The sequence below is a fragment of the Chiroxiphia lanceolata genome, chromosome 1 (genome assembly GCF_009829145.1).
Source record: "Chiroxiphia lanceolata isolate bChiLan1 chromosome 1, bChiLan1.pri, whole genome shotgun sequence".
NCBI lineage: Eukaryota > Metazoa > Chordata > Aves > Passeriformes > Pipridae > Chiroxiphia > Chiroxiphia lanceolata.
This window is the reverse complement of record NC_045637.1, coordinates 100,712,666-100,729,419: the sequence shown is the minus strand read 5'-3', so window position 1 is coordinate 100,729,419 and position 16,754 is coordinate 100,712,666. Positions and strand designations below refer to the sequence as shown.

The 16,754-nt window shown below is 37.1% G+C and overlaps 1 protein-coding gene across 1 annotated transcript in view; it reads left to right on the top strand.

Annotated features, from left to right (window-relative positions):
* The window catches only part of VPS41 (VPS41 subunit of HOPS complex), a 110,016-nt gene that overhangs the window by 72,727 nt on the left and 20,535 nt on the right, over nt 1-16,754 (top strand). The window contains 8 exon segments of the mRNA XM_032679926.1: nt 2,191-2,288; nt 4,136-4,265; nt 5,925-6,040; nt 7,630-7,686; nt 10,439-10,500; nt 11,358-11,439; nt 15,642-15,734; nt 16,239-16,366. Coding sequence (XP_032535817.1) covers nt 2,191-2,288; nt 4,136-4,265; nt 5,925-6,040; nt 7,630-7,686; nt 10,439-10,500; nt 11,358-11,439; nt 15,642-15,734; nt 16,239-16,366 — 766 coding nt within the window.

Here is a 16,754-nt window from a genome sequence, read left to right as displayed (position 1 = left end):
AAAATGTAGCACATACTGTTTTATTTCTGTTGTTTGGTATATTTCATACATTTCATTTAATGAGCAACAAAAAAGATTTACAGGTTTCTTCTTTTTGCTTCCTGTTAATTTGTTTGACAGCTTACACAGATGCTGAACATGGAGTATATCTACTGTCAGCATATCTTCCATCTTCTCTTATGACAGGCATAAACATATATGACACATGGCCATATATCAGTCATTCCTGTTTACTTCAATACAACCTTTGTTTTAATTATTTTGGATCCTTTTCAAATTACCAACATTTCTGCAGTGCCTTTCTGCTGGATTTTTTCCCCCCATTGATCACAACACAATGTCCAGAGAGTAAGTCAAATTAAACTATCTGTGCAGCTATAACTTCTGTAATTTTTTTTTCAGTAAGACTTTTTTGATTAGTTGCATCAAAGGTTTTTATCAGGTCAAGAAGCACTGTCTATGCCAGTTATTTTTTGTTCAAGCAGCAGAGCTCTAGAGCATTGTGTTTCAACAAGGCCTCTTGAGAAGGATGAGCTGAAAGAAAGCTGAAAGTGAAACCAAGGAAACTAAACTCTATTTAAAAACAAAACTTGAAGTGGTGATTTTCATTTGTTTGTTTCTTTTTGTTTCACAGAACAAATTTGGAGAGTTTTCCTCTCCAAATACAAACTACAATATTTTGTATGCCTTTGAGAGCCTTCTCTTAGCCTTTCTTTGAAGCTGAAGTTTCTGTACTGATTCTTTGATAGTATTATAGATTTCACTTTGTTTTTTCTTTTCCATGTTTTTCCTCCTGCCTTCCATATTATTTTAAAATGCCAAATACTAAATTGTAAACTGTGAATAAGATATGTAGTTGTTTCTGATGCGGTTTGTTTAAAATCATCGCTGAGAGCAACATGTGACACAGTGAAAGTGATCTCATCAGTCTTGCAGGCTAGAATGAAATAATTATGTACATGATTACAAATGTGAACCTATTCTCTCCTAGAATGGGTTGAGTGCTCTGACCTTGTGCTGTACTTTGGTCCCCCGCATGATGTTGAAGTGTCAGCAGTCATTAAAAGAAAAACAGTATTTGCTTATTCATTGAAAGACAGGTGTCAGATATGTACTTTACTTGACTGATTTTTTTTCTCCTTTACCAGGAGGATGATTATTTCTTCTGTTCCTTCTTATTGTCTTCGCTCAAGAAAATAAGCTTTATTTTTACTGTCATTACACTACATTTTCTTTATGCCTTGCTAAAATAATTAGTAACTTTAAATAAACAGTAGATATTAGTAATGTAGTGTGCTAAGCAGTAAGGAAGGAAACTTTTTTTTTCCTACTTCTGCTTAGATTCTCCTAAAGCTATGTTTTGGGAGAAAATGATGAGGTGTCTGATATTTTTGTAAAAGCATATAGTTACAAGGTTTTCAAATATAAGCACTTGGATAATTCCTGTTTTGAGCCCCATGAGAGAAGAGCCTGCAAAAAGGAGCGCACTGTAAATCCAGCAGAATAAAACTAAATAGCAGAGGTCTGTGGCAGGTGTCTCATTTACAGAGCCTTTTTGTAAATACAGTTCAACATTCCCTTTTTCTTTCTTGAAATAGTCATCACTTAACTGTTTCGATTTCAAGACCGCTTTTATGAAATTATATTTTTAGTTTTATGAACAAGAAAAGGTACTGAGGTACTATCAAGTGTGTGTTTTCTTTGTAATGGGGATATCTGTAAATCTTTCTGTGATGCTTAAAGTGATGATAAATAAATAATGATCTTTGTGTTTTCATATATCATACCAATAGATGTAGCAGGTGCGATTCTTTTATAGCCACATGGACTTACTATGAATATGCAAACCAATGAAGTTGTACTACTTATTGGCTATCTTATTGAGTTTGGTTTTGCTTTTGTTTCCTTTTTCTATGTAATTACTGAAAATCAGGCTGAACATTCATTTCAAATGTTTCATCTCTAGCATATCCCAGAGAACAAACATTTCTTCTTGCAAGCTTTAATGTAATTTAATCTGTCAAATGTAATTTTTCATCTGATCCAACTGGGTTTGTTATATGTATTGAGTCTTTATTTCTCTGAAGTGCTGCTTCATGCTGTTGATTGTCACTGAAAATCAGTTGTATGTTTTTCTTAGGTAGTAGTTCATATACATTCACTTTTTTAAGTCTGTTCTCTGTATTTCAGTTTTCCAATTCGACACCGAATTCTACATCAGTGGACTTGCACCTATCTGCGACCAGCTTGTTATACTTTCATATGTAAAAGAGATGTCAGACAAAACGGTAATCTTTTTTTATCTCAGACTTTCTTCACAACATTAATTTGACCTGTGAGTTGGGCCTTAAACTAGTCACTCAGATAGGATTATCTGAGAAGAAATTTGTAGTCTGCTGGTAGTGAACAGTGCTTGAAACTTCTCTGACCTATAAAACAAGGTCAGTGGAGGTGACGTTGAAGACTAATGTACTTACCTTTCAGAAATCATGTTTGGGTTCCCTTATGTCTTACAGAATGCAGAGAAGGTCTCTAGCTAGTCCTTCTTGCTCCTTTTTCCTTCTTTCCCCCCTACCCCCTTTTTCTTTCCTTTTCTCTCTTTCTTCTTGCTGTTTCTGCACCAGAACGAATGAAGAATCTTGTTTAGGAGCTTGCTGACACTGCATCTCGGAAGAAATAAGAGTAGTGAAGTTGATCCACTTGAGCAATAAGTCATTGTGGGGTGGAATGCATGATTGTGAGCAAGTGGCATCATTGTCTCCCTTCCTTTTAAGATCTTTAGTTGTGTACACCCAGATCTGTGTGTAGATAGGTAGAAATTAGAATTCATGTCAGTCGTTTTTACTGTGTGCGGGCGAGTGCTGTGTCTGTCTCCAACATTTATTTCATATTGCCAAATAAAAGGCAAGACAGTGGAGGAAATCCTTGAAGTTGCGGTGAGAGAATGGCAGATGCTCTTGATCATCTCTTTGATAAGTATGTCTGTGTTAGACAACCATCACCATAGTAACCTTAAGCAACTGGGCACACAAGTTGCTAGGCAATGAAATGCTGTAGGTCCAAACAAATGCTCAAGCCTGCTGAAATCAATAGGGTTAGCTTCTAGCCCTGCTTCAGAATGTCAGATTATTATTTCTTTATTTATATTGAGGAGAAAAATAATGTCACAGCAGCGTTTCCCAAGAGAGTCGGTGCAGTAGTCCTCCAGTGTGGGAGAGTTGGTGAAAGCAAAGAAATGGGATAAGGAAGGGGAAGGAAAAGGTGGGCTGAAATGCCAGGGAGCAAGGAAATTGGGAAGCCACTGTTAGTGAAAAAGTAGCACAGGAAAGGAGCTAGTATAAAAGAGGTAGTGACCAATAAGGGTTAAAGTCATTTTAATTGCTTCAGGAAAGAAAGATGAAAAGGGAATTTCAGGTGATATAATGATAATAGAACATAGGAAAGAGGTTTTTTCATGTATTTGCTTTTAATTAGCCTTTTAAACAAACTCCAATAGCTGAACTTTGCTAACTTCTCAGTTCTCTGGGTAGCTGTGGAAGGAACAGTTGTGTCTGTTGTGGTGAGAACTCCTTTGTTAGTGTCTTGGGTCTGTGGAGCCTGAGCTGCCTGAGCTTGCAGCAGAAGCGCTGCTTACTACAAATACTCTTCTGTTGTAAAAACAGTGGTCTTCCTACACTTGATTTCACAGCTTTCAAACAACAGCTTCCTACAAATTGGATCAGCATTGAACTCATGATTTGCTTTGAAAGTTTTTTTTGTTTTGTTTATTTACTTTTGGGGTTTTTTTCATGGAACAGTTAAATTGAGAAAAGACCAAAGTGGTGCTGCTGCTGAATGAGTAGGTTAGAGCTGTGTAAATCCACTTTCTATGTGTTCTTTCTATGTGTCCTTGCTCTTTCACCCTGTATTTTGTTATAATTCACAGCCTGAAGCAGAAAATATAGGGTAGTCTTGGACCTTGACTTAATTAAGCTTTGCAACTTGTATGATTTGCAGCTGAGTACCCAGTGCAAAGTAATGGATCTTTGTGAATGTTTGCAGCTGTTGAATTTCAGCCTTGTTTGTAGATGACCACCAGTTGGCATTGCTAAAGTAAATTGTATCGGATGCAACTAAGATGTTGTCGTTTTTCTAGGCTGTTGAGTGTTGTGCAAGGCCTAGACTGGATATTGTACAACCCCTACCTGAGTCCTGTGAGGAGATTTCTTCTGATGCACTAACAGTACGAGGCTTTCAGGAAAATGAATGTCGAGATTATCATTTGGGTAGGTGTTCTCAGTATTGTTTTGGTTTATTTTCATACCATGTTTAAAAAAGACTCGATTTGAGAGGACTTAACCTCATTTTTCATTTTTATGTGATCTCCTTTGAATAACTGTAACTGCTTATGGTGCTGAAATGTAGAGTGGAAATCCGAAAGAACTGGTCACATGAAAATGTGTGTATTTAAATATCATGATTTTTAATACCATGTATTAAGTCAGACATACTGGGGAAGGTAGAAATGTGTGTCTCATGTAATGTCCAGTACCAGGGAAGGCAGTATCTTTGATGGAGATTTATTCAACATGCAATACATAGAAGCTCTTTTTATATAGAGGGCTTCAAGAATAGTGAAATGAGTGGCACAGTGTCTGAAAAAGCTTTTTTAGAGAGAAAGATTGAATAAATGTTATTTCAGTAGTAAGATGTTCCTGAATTAGCTTAAAAGGGGCACAGTGATATTTAGCTTTCCTGTACTGATGAAGCTGTCACTATGTAACAGACCTCAGAATGGTAAACCAGAGTGGATAGAATCTGGATTTTGGCAAATTCCACCTAGAAGATAGGTTTAATTATGTAACAGACAGGGAGATGAAGCCCTCTCACAACATATACCATCTTTTAAAGATTTCTGGTCTATGTGTTGTAGCTCAGGAAAATGCATGGCAAAGCTGATGTGGAATTCTTTGATGAAGATTATATAGCCTGTGTTATACAGAAACATTCCTCTGGCTTTTAAAATCCATGAATCTGAAATTTAAGCATCTTCTCTGGCAGCATGCTTCAGAGACTTGGCAGACCTCTTTGTGTACATCTATGCCCTTAAGCCACTAGAAATATAGTATATCTCCTCCTGACCTGAAAAACACCTGTGCTGCTATCAATAGAGTTGAGATTTCTTTATACCTGTCTCGAAGCAGAACATTGATGTCCACAGTTGTACTTCTATGCTTTATGAATATTCTAGTTCATCTGACAAGTCTAAATGTTTTGAATGGCTTTAAGACAAGCATTATTTTGTGAGTTGCTTATCACTTCAGGAGTGTGTTTGTATGTTTGTATAGATGCAGATGAAGGATGGGGGGTAGTTTTCTTTCCTGTGCCTACAAAATATTGGTGTTTCTTCATGGCTTCTGTGGAAATAACAACTCTTCAGAACAGTTATCTTCTGTGTTTGATTTTACCTTTTAGTACTTTTTCTTTGAGCTTACTCAAAAATAAAGGCTTATGGTAAAAGAAAATGCATTATACATATAACCTTAACTTACAGCATTGCAAATGCATTGCTGTAATGATGTGCTGTGTCCCCAGGGGTTATGGCATCTATCATTTATGCTTTTGATGGCCTTGACCTTGATGGGAAGGATAAGTTTATTGGAGGCTATGTAGTGTAATAGTCCTCTAAAAGTATGACAATGGGTTCTAAACCATCATAAAGTTTACACATAGTGGATGTAGTGATTTTTTGAAAGATATTTTGCCATTTAAACCAGTTCTAATTTATTGCAGAATACAGCTTCCAAAACAAGCATGTTCTGCAGGAGTAGCCTTGCTGTCTTCCTTGCATCTCTTCTTTTTAAATTCTCCTCAAGGGTGTACTAAAAAGCAGAGCTTTACTTAAGGAAAATATAATAATAATAAAACTGTATATGCATTTGCAGAGTATTCCGAAGGTGAATCACTGTTTTATATCATCAGCCCAAGAGATGTGGTTGTGGCTAAAGAGCGGGACCAAGATGACCACATTGACTGGCTTCTTGAAAAGAAGAAATATGAAGTAATTTTAACATAATTCTTTCCTTCCGACTTTCCTGGTTTGGCAATTGGAGTAGGATGATGGACTTTCTTAGGTCATTTGGATTGGATAGTTTCTGTTCCTACAGTCATTGACTAAATGCTTGTAAAGAGTGGGAGTTAACTATACATCCCTCCATCTCTCTGTAGAATTAGTCTTCTTCTGAAACAATTTGTCAGAATTGCAGCCAAGTGAGGTAGCTGAATTAGATGCTGTGAATGCTACTCTCATCATCAGATGTGAGATGTATTAGCTGTCACCGAAAATTATTAAAGCTGGGTTTTGGCTTAAAAGCAGCAGAACAGTTAACTAATGAGCTATGTGGATATTTTTCTAGGTCTATCCCAGCTAAAGAGGGGAGGGAAATGGTCTTGGTGGGCAATATGAGATTTTTCCTATTCCATAATGCTTCCACTGTAGAACAAAGTGGTTGTGTTAGGGTATTGGGTGTTGCTCCATGTTACTTACCTAGGTTGTTAAAGCTTTTAAAACTAAAATACTATGGGCTTGAACTGTAGCTATTCATGCTGAAAGTAGTGTTGCTCACAAACAAGCAGAGCAGATATTAAAAGACAAAGGTATACAACCCCCTTGGAAAAAAACTCAGCTGTATTTGGTTGTGTAAATATTGGTGTGCTTAAATGGGTATATCTGAACACCTAAAACAATAATAATAATAAATTCTTACATACCATATCAACATACACCCAGTGTTCTGAATTCTAATGTCCTGCAGTTGTTTACTGAGAACACTTGTTACAGTGCTTAAAGTAACTTGCAAATTCTTATTTATGTGTTATTTGTTGGGTGCCCATTATAAGAAAAAAAACGTGGAGAAGCCATTCAGTACATATTCCTTTTGTTAATACAATCATGATATTTCTCATGCAGATTTGTTTAAATCCCTGTGGATGCTTTTGCATCTGAATAGCAAACTTGTATGATGAGTGCAGTTTTGCAATTTATGTAAATCACAGGATTTGGTCCCTGAAGACTCCAGTAATTTGCAAGTGACAGCTGTGCATGTGCCTTTATGAAAGCCATTCAAGATAGTAGATAGTTGTGTGTTATGATGTATCTTAAAGGTTTCATTTTTATTTGGAAGAGTGCCAGCTTTGTTTCTGTACGTTCAAAAGAAGTAGAAGAGCAGAAAATGACACTATTTAAGTCACAAATCATTCTGACTAGAGAAGACGTTTGGGCTGGAACTGGAAGGTAGCCTTCTCTCACCCCTTTTCCTGTTCATTTTTTTCACAGGTGGTGGCAGTGAAGGAGTCTTATTTGAAAATGATCCAATGTGATTGCATTGTCTGTTTTGTTGTAATCTTGCGATTTGATCCTAATATAGTAATGTGGAATGACCCCAGATGGAAACAAAAGTAGTTTCCTCTTTGGTTGACTGCTTTTGTTTGAGTATGAATTCAGAGCTGTTCACCCAACTGTGGCATTAAAAATTCTAGTGCTTCAAACACCCTACTCTGAAAAACAGTTGATTTATACAGTTCTAGAGCTTTCTGTATTGAAAGTTGTGTATTTGGCTAGTATCTCTGTTTACTCCCTTTTGAATATAGGAAGCTTTGATGGCAGCTGAGATCAGTCAGAAAACCATAAAAAAGCACAAGATTTTGGTAAGTCTCAAAACTTCTATTTAAAACAGAGTATCTGCCTTCTTTTAGAATGCTGTGAGATGCAACAAACAAATTCCCTGTTCTCTATGACCCCAGGCAATAACTGTTAGGCATACTCCAACTAGCATTCGATTCCTAGGGTTTCAGCTACAGAACAGGAATGTTATTCTGTGAAGCATGGAAAGATCTGGATTTTATAAAGGTGCTATTGACATTAAAAAGAAGAGAATTGCATTTCTGATGGGGTTTTTGTTTACATTTACTTTCGTATTAAATTACTGTTGTTTCAAGTAACAGACAGTATTGCACTATTAGAGATTGTGGGGGGAGTGACACATTTCTCTTAAACTTTTACCTGGTACATGTGACAGGGTTTTATCAAGAGTTTGAGAGATGCAATTGGAAGATCTCTTAAATGCTGTTGAAATTCAGTTGCAGTTTCATCTCTAGCTCTCTCATTCTGCTTTCCAATTCTCATTATTTTACGTAGTTAAGCTCCTTTTCTCATGTATAGTTATTTCCCACGTTTATAGTCCCTTTCACAGAGCAACAAAGGGTATCTATGTTTAAGATAAAAGGGAGGATAGTGTAATAGCCACAAAAGCATCACTAATTTTAGTTTTTGCTTGTTTGTTTTTGTTTAAATTGACCTCAGTGTGAACATATTGGAGTGGCGGTCTGAAAAATAAAAGCTAAACACGATCCCAGTATGGGGAAACTGGAATAGTTTATTGAACACGAGAACACTATTTTAAAGGTATCTGAGGCTGGACATGTTAATGAAGGGGATGAGTTATGTTAATTATGGAATTACACAAGTTTTTACTGCAATTTCTAAATAGTTAATTTTTCTTCTAGTAGGATTACATGGGGGATAGAGGGATTACAGGGGTTTAGACATGGTTTGACATGGTTTAGACAATCATCTCAAAAGTCTTTTCTGATTTCTGCTGGAGCCAGGCTTGATCCATAAGGTAGAACTTTAACAGGTCTTGTGAGAAGGGTCCAACTCCTTCAGATCATGAGGTTTTTGTCAGCCCTTGTTTTCCTTTGCTGAAAGCTGGGTTTGGGCTCCCACATATTGGTATTTTGTTAGTACTGCTGCTGCTTTAAATTTAAATCTGTACAAAGTGTTAGAAGATGTGTTTAATTTTTAATTTTGGGCCAAATTACTGATATGCATTCTGTATATCAGTATGTCTTAAAAAAACTTTTATTCTTGTATAGTCCAGAAGTTGAATCAAGATGTAATGGCATGTCATCACCTATCACAGAGTTTGCACTCATCACAGCTGCTCTGTGACCCTTGTGAAAGATATAAAGAGTTGTTAAAGGGGGTCCTAGCAATACATTAGGAGGGGAAAGAAACCAAACCCAAAAAAACCCCAAAAACCAAACCAAAAAACCCCACAGCTTTTCTTTTGGTGTGCAGAAGTTTGCTCTACAAAATACAATGAAATTCAGTGAAATACAAGCAGTTTTTGAGAGTTTGGTCTCTAATACAAAAACCAATGGAATGTGTTGAGGGAATAAAATGTTGGCATTAAGCCCTAAGTGAAGGATTAGTGGTATAGTGATTTAAAACAACTCATGCTCTCACTGCCAGGTGACACCACATTCACACCACCTGAACCACCTGACAAGTCTGGTGGCCTTGGGGATTTTTTGGATTGCAGTAATTATCACTGCTCCTCTGCACCTCTTGAGCAGAATGCAAAGGTCCTAAACAACCAGATCTGCAGCTCCTTTACTATAGTCTTCTCTGCTCACTGGGGAACTGGTACATAGGAGAAAGAGGCTGGCAGAAATCTTCATTCTTGAGAATGGTGAAGTTGAAAATACAAAGGTTGTTCCTGTAGTGGAATGAAAAGCCTTTTCTGACTTTTTTAGTAGACTGACCAGTTGAAGTTGTTGCATACCTCTGTTCATACTCTGCGTCAGTCAGTACTGTCCTTCATATTGATCAAAAAAGTATTGTGCCTCAGAAGACCCAAATGTTTATTTTTGTAAGAAACAAGGACTTCTTTTTCATTGTTCAGCTTTGTTTTTTCTTTTTTCATTTTTTCTCCGTTTTTTTTTCCTAGAAACAATGTGCTTTTACTGATATGATTCTTAAATTATGCAGTGAGTACACTGGGTTGTGTCAACATGGACATGAATGTTGAGATTACAGCAGAAGGCCCATGCCAAAATTTTAATATATATTAGATTCCTACCAGAAAAATTTTACAACTGACCTGTGTGATGAACCCTTGAGAAGAGAAATTTAGTATGTAATAATACCTAATAATCTTGCTAAGTTCTCAGTAATTCCTGCACTTTACTGAGCAGCACTAGAATTTATATTGTCAACCAACTTTTTGCCCCTCTCTGCAAACTTTGTTTTGACAAAGAGCATGCCTTATACAATGGCTGGTGGTTTTCTTTTTGAACTAACTAATGCAAGCACTGACAGATCAGCTATGTGTTTTGAACAATCCTTAGTAAGGAAAGGTGGCAGTATTCTCAGCATGAATGAGTTTATGAGAATTATTTAAAGGAGCACCTCAGTTTGAACCTGTGAATGGCCTACGCAGGTATTATGTGTTGACTGTTCTGTGGGCCCTACTTGTAAAGGAGAATCAGGGGATCCACTTAGAGCCCTGTGTTTGACTTTCCAGCTATATGCATTGCTGTTACGGTAGTTATTGTGGTTGTCAAATAGTTCACTCCCGAACTTTTATAACTAATTCTTTATTTTTATTCCCTTTAGGACATTGGCTTAGCCTATGTAAATCACCTAGTGGAGAAAGGAGAGTATGACCTGGCTGCTCGGTAACCTAGTATTAAAGATCTTCTTTGCTGGATAAAGTGTGTCTGCGTATGGGGAAAAAGCAAAAACAATTATTGATTCTGAAGTATTTGGGGATGTTGATTTTCTGTTTGTTCTGGAGTTTCTGAAGTTTCAAAGCATACAGATGTATTTTCTGTGCCCTGTATTTTCTTGCCTGTAGTGACCTAAAAGTTATTGTAAACTTTAACTGGAATTGAGACATACATATTTTTGAAAGTCAGCCTTGATTTTTCAGTCACACTAGATTTTCAAAACTGAGGTTTTCTTTGGATTTTGATAAACTAAGTATATTAGTGTGTTATTACGTGTAAGACCATCAGAAAATAAGTTGGTTTTATGTGGGTATAAACAAAACTGTCAAATATGGGTATCTAACGTAAGGATCAGAAATTACCCAAGATTTGTGTTTTCATGTGTGTGTAAGCATAAGCTTTTCTTTCTAAATGCTCAATTTTTCTCGACTGAGATTTGAAAAAATCATTCATAAAGCTGATCGAGAGGGTGGCATTCCTGCCTATGGCGTGGGGTTGGGACTAGATGATATTTGATCTCCCTTCCAACCCAAACTATTCGATGATTCTATGAGAGCTAATATGGCCCTAATCACTAAGGGTGAATGAATAATAAGCAGTTAGTCATCTTGGATGCAACAAAATTCTAAGATCTGAAAGGAGGAGAATCTGGGCGTACTCTGCTGAAAGCAATGGTTGCCAAAATAAGTCACTTGAATAAATGTCGTGATAAGAAGAAGAATAAAGGAATCCTTGCAGTAATGCTGTCACATTTGTATTATTCTCTGTACCTATTTTTGTTCTCTCTCCTTTGATCTTCCTTCCAGAAAGTGCCAGAAAATTCTTGGCAAAAACACAGAACTCTGGGAATTTGAAGTTTATAAGTTTAAAGAAATAGGTCAGCTTAAGGTAAGTTAATTTCTGAGTCTGTACTCAAGTAATTTGCATGCTGTGCTTACTGCATGTTTTGACTAAATATCTAAAGCATCACATTTAATGCCCTATTGTGGTATTTCTGCCCCAGATCTTTAGTTGTTTCTAGACAGTTGTCTTTCAGATTGATGTGTATGTGTTAACACACTTTGAAACAGGATTGGAGGCATAGCATATCTACATACTCAGCTACGTATTTTTACTTGTTGACAGTCTCCAAGTAGAAGACCCACCCCAAGGCCTTTACTTACAAAGATGCTCACAGTTAAATACATCTTTCCCATTTACTTTTCATTCCTTTCTGGTATGTCCTGAAAATCCTACCCCAACTCTTAAGAAAAATTGTCTCTATGGGTACCAGTCATTCTGGAAAATCCAGTTCTCTTACAAGAGATACACAACTATAAATGCCAAAGAATTGCAAAGCAACAGCAAAGACCTATGCTGTGTGCTAGAAATGGTGGCAAGAAATGAGGAGCAGTCTGCCCTGTTGTGTGTTTTCCCTGGTCACAAGCCAGCTACTGTAACAGTACACATCTAATGTGAGATTCTCAGTTAATAAATTGCCCAGGACATAAGGCTTTAGTACTGTCACTGCTAAACCAGTAGAAAACATTATGCACACTCCCTTTGGTAGCATGTGTACGTTTACTTCTGAATTTTATGTCTTCCTATTCAAACTCAATGAGCCAAAAAGGACATATTATTAAGATCTCACAGCACGCAGTCCCTTGCTGGCTTTGAGCTATTTAATTCTGTTCAAAGACCAAAAGTGTTTCAGCATTATGAATTTCAGAAACGTCTGACTTCTGTTTTAGAGCCACTCCAGTGCAAGAGTGGCTTCTGTATGACTTCCTTGCCTTCTGTATGACTTATTAGTGGTTTGGTGCATTCTTTGCCACCTTGGAAGATGAAATCCCATGTTTCTGTTTCTTTATTTCAGTCCAATAAAGGAGCCGAGTTCAGGTACAGGTGAAATTTTGATACACTGCTTCTTTGTCCTTTTGGGGTTTTTTTAGATGCAAGTGTCTGGAAGGGATGTTTGTCTTGTCACTCCTTATGTCATCCAGCTGACTGCAAAATATAAAAATATTTGCAGGTTTGCTGAAAAACATCTCTGCTCAGTTACTGACTTTCTAAACAGTTGATGGTTTTCAACCTTCAGAATTTCTTCTTTTCCTTTTTAGGGCTTAGGCCCAAGAATTCTCAAACTTAGAAAAAGAAAAGATTACATTATTCAGCATCAAGTTGCAGTTCTAGAAAATGCCTGTGTTATTGTACTATTTCAATCCCATATAACTTTTCCCAAAATCCTGAAGATATATGAGTATCATAAAGGATGAACTATGAACTAACTTAAGCCAGATCTAAATGAAGGGGTTCTTGTAATGCTTGGGATCACTTGTGTGTTTCTTGGAATTTTTAGCTATTTACCTAACCAACAGGTATTACACACCATATTGTAGCTGGCCTATAATGGCTTTAAGCCCTGATGAGAAGACGATTGAAGATTTGGAGACAGAGTTTATTTCAAAATGGAATTTTCTTAAAAGAATTTGCACTGCATATTAAAATATGCAGTTGCCTGAAATATGACATTTCCAATCTAGCGTGATTTGCCAATAGCTAAGGTGATAGTAAAACTAAAGGTTTAAACTTGCCTTCCTGCAGAGGGATTAGTGATACCCCAGTGTCAAAGCCTGTGGGGTGTCTTGTTTGTTTGCATGTGGCTTTAGGGCATTTTTGAGTGTTCTGTACTAAACGGTCCTGTTTGGCTGCTAAAGCTTGCATTTTGGTATTTGGACATCTCTCATGTCTTCAGTGAATATCCTCTAGCAAACCTTGTTATGGCAGTTTCAAGATTTTAGAGCCTTGCAATGATCTGTTCCTCTCCTCCAGCTGTGGTAGCTTGAGGGAGCTTGTCCTCAAGTCACTTCAGTATAAAATACAATGTCTCAGCTCAAACAGCTGAGGAAGGTGAATGGATTCAAAGAAGAGTCCAGAAGAACTCTGTGACTGTTGGCTGTTGTGGCATGAGGGATATGCTCCATTCTGTTGACACTGTGACAGCAGTGACTTTCAGCAGGGGTTCAGGATGATCAGCTAGCAACAGCACTGCTTTCACAACCAGAACATTGGCTAGAGGGCACTTGAAAGACTTCACCTGACTCTAGTGGGCGTAGCAGAGAGCAGCACTATCCAGACAGTCCCTTTCATCTCATAGATATCCTTTGAGGAATCAATAATTGTGGTTTGGGTGAGCTGGTTTAGGCTATTTCATGTCCACTTTTACATGGGCTTTCTTGTATAACTCATCCTTATACCTATTGATGTAAAGTCTGTAAGCAGCTCCTAAGAAGAAACAAAGGAAGAAAATATTTCTGTCTATAATATCCCTTTTTTATTTAAAGTGACTTTCAGCACGTGGTTCAAGAATTGGTACAAGGGCATTCTGATTGCACAGCTTTTTTGTCTGATCTTGCTCCTTAACAGCAGCTTAAAAAAAAAAAAAAAAAAAAAAAAAGGAAGAATTCGTAACCTCCAGCTTGGGTCTTAGTTCACCTTTGTGCCAAGGCTTAACAATACCTTGTATGCTTTTCTTAGTCTTTGCTGAGCCTGGTGGCCAAACTGCAGGAGGTGGCTGTGGTTTTCCTTCAAAGCACTGGGACTTGGGACAGGAGAGATCTCCTTCCTGAGGCAGCCTGGACCCCACACAGCAAGGCAACTGCACCTCTCCACAGCTCCACAGCCAAGTGTTGCAAGTCTGTTGGGGGAGATTGTTCATTTAGGAGGTGACAGGAAGGTAGAAAGCAGGAATGAAAACAGCCATTGGAGATTGTACTCTGCCTTTGAATCTCCAGCTGATGTCCAGCTTGCTTTCTTTATGGTCAGAAGAGACTTTTTCTGAGGCAGTCAGGAATATGATTCCCCAGGGCAGCTGGCAAGACTGTGCTGTGAGTTAACTGTTTAATTCTGTGACAGGTGGTGGGAGCTGATATTGGCAGCACTACATTTCAAAGACTGGCCAAACTCAAACAGCACGTGGAGAGAAGAGGTCTCCTGCAAGCAATGAACTGTTAATTTCTACAAAGTCATTTTTATTGATCTTTTACTTGTACTTGCTTTCTCACCTACAAATGGAAGACTTTAGTGAAATATGTAACTTAGGCTATTATTTTGATTTAAATACTAGGAGAATTTGTTGTGAATAGTCACTGCTATCTGTAAAACTGAAAAAAAACCTGTAGTGAAATGTTATTTCTCCTGCTTTGTTCAAGCAACTTCAGTAACAAAATGTTACTGTAGTATGTGCCAATAGTGGGCAACAGGCAACATCTCTGAGTATTTGGAGTAATTTCATCAGTGTTGATCCTTTAGCTACAAACCCCAAAGTCCCCACACTGCTGGTAGCAGTAGGATTTATTTTGGAATGTGGTAATAATCTTGGCCTCTAGTTGCATGGAATAATAGTACTAATAAGATGATGTGCTGAAATTCCAGGGTATGAGCTGATTTATTCTGGCAGGTTCTCATCTCCTGCCTGCCAGAATGCAACTCCTTATCACCTCCTATAGAGTAACAGATCACATGCCTTCACTCTTTTCATGGAGAGATATATTCTTAAATTAATTTTCATTTGTGTATGTAAAAATAGCTGGCAAAACATAACTCTTCATAAAATGTAGTGATCCCACAGTAGATCATAAATCAGAAGTACACATTTTTCAGCTAATGAATCCTTATGCCTTTTTACAAGGCCAAGACTTGACAAAATGGATTTTGAAAACATTCTTCTTCTGAGGTCTTTTATGGATTTTATTTTCTAACTGACTAGTGGTAAATATTCAGACTTCTCTAAGGGCAATGGCTGATTCTCCCATCATAACTAGTATCTTGCCACCTGTCTTTCAAATGAAAATTCTTTCAAATGTGTGTAATCTCACACATTCAAATGTGTGTAATTACACACAATTCCAATGTGCGTAATCCTAAAGTAAATAACTTAAGGGTACTGCTTACAAATACGATATATAGGCTTCCAGTGAATACCAAGGGCCATGTTTTGTGCATAGCTTTGTTATTTTTGTTTAACAACAATTCTTTTTGTTCTGTTATCAGTGTACTGGGATGTTACATGTCATTCCCTTTCTGACACTTTCTTTTCTTTGTTCCTATAGGCAATTAGTCCTTACTTGCCAAGACGGGATCCAGTTTTGAAACCTCTGATCTATGAAATGGTCCTACATGAGTTTTTGGAGAGTGACTACGAGGTACTGCAGCCTGATGTGTCTACATTTAACAGTTATTGCTAGCCAAACACCCTCAGCAATGTAGAATTCTGACAGCAAATTCTCTGTTGTATTCAAACAGATTATCAATGAACAGTTCCATAATAATGAAAATATTAAAAAGTTGAATTTTGATTTTGTTTTTAAGAGAATAAATAGAATGTTCTTCAGAGCATACAAATACTGTGAGATTAATTATTTATTATAGATATTGTTATTTTTAGTTTTTTGAATTTAGTATAAGTGGCTGAGGTGATGCACAAAGCCTACAGCACCTGAAAGAAACTCAGCTTCATGAATCTTAATAACATTGCTCTAAGAAGGAAAAATCAGTGTTCTGTGTTGTGCACATCTGTGAACATGTAAAATTTGCTTAAAGGTGAAGCAGAACAGGTATCATCTCAGAGGCTTAGCTGAAACTTTGATGTTTTGAAATGTTCCTTAGGCCATTCTTTCTATTTCTGTTACAATCTCTTATACTTTTAGGGGTTTGCAACCCTTATAAAAGAGTGGCCTGGAGATCTGTACAACAACACAATCATAGTTCAAGCTGTAGTGGATCACCTGAAGAAAGATCCACAGAACAGGACTTTGCTACGAACACTTGCAGAATTGTGAGTACAATTTTAAATTCCTGTTACAAAAAGTACACTTAAAAGAGTGTACTGTAGTTTATCAATATTTGCTTAACTCTCTTAACAGAAATCTTCTTTGCTGAAGTCTACAGAGTATTGGCTTCACTCTGCTGATTGCACAGCTTAGCAATTCTTTACCCTTTCTTATGAAGTTCACATTGTGTATGAAAGCAAATTGTTAAGCATGAGTTTGGATTTCCTTAGTCCTTTTTCCAAAGTAAATAGCTAGCATTCCTCTTTATGCTGTCAGAGGGAAACCTCTTTTGTGAAGTGTGCATTTCGGAATTACCTATGGGAAAATAAAAGGGTGGAGTTATTGCCCACTATTTAAGAAGTAGTTACTGCATGGCTGGAAATATGTGACTGG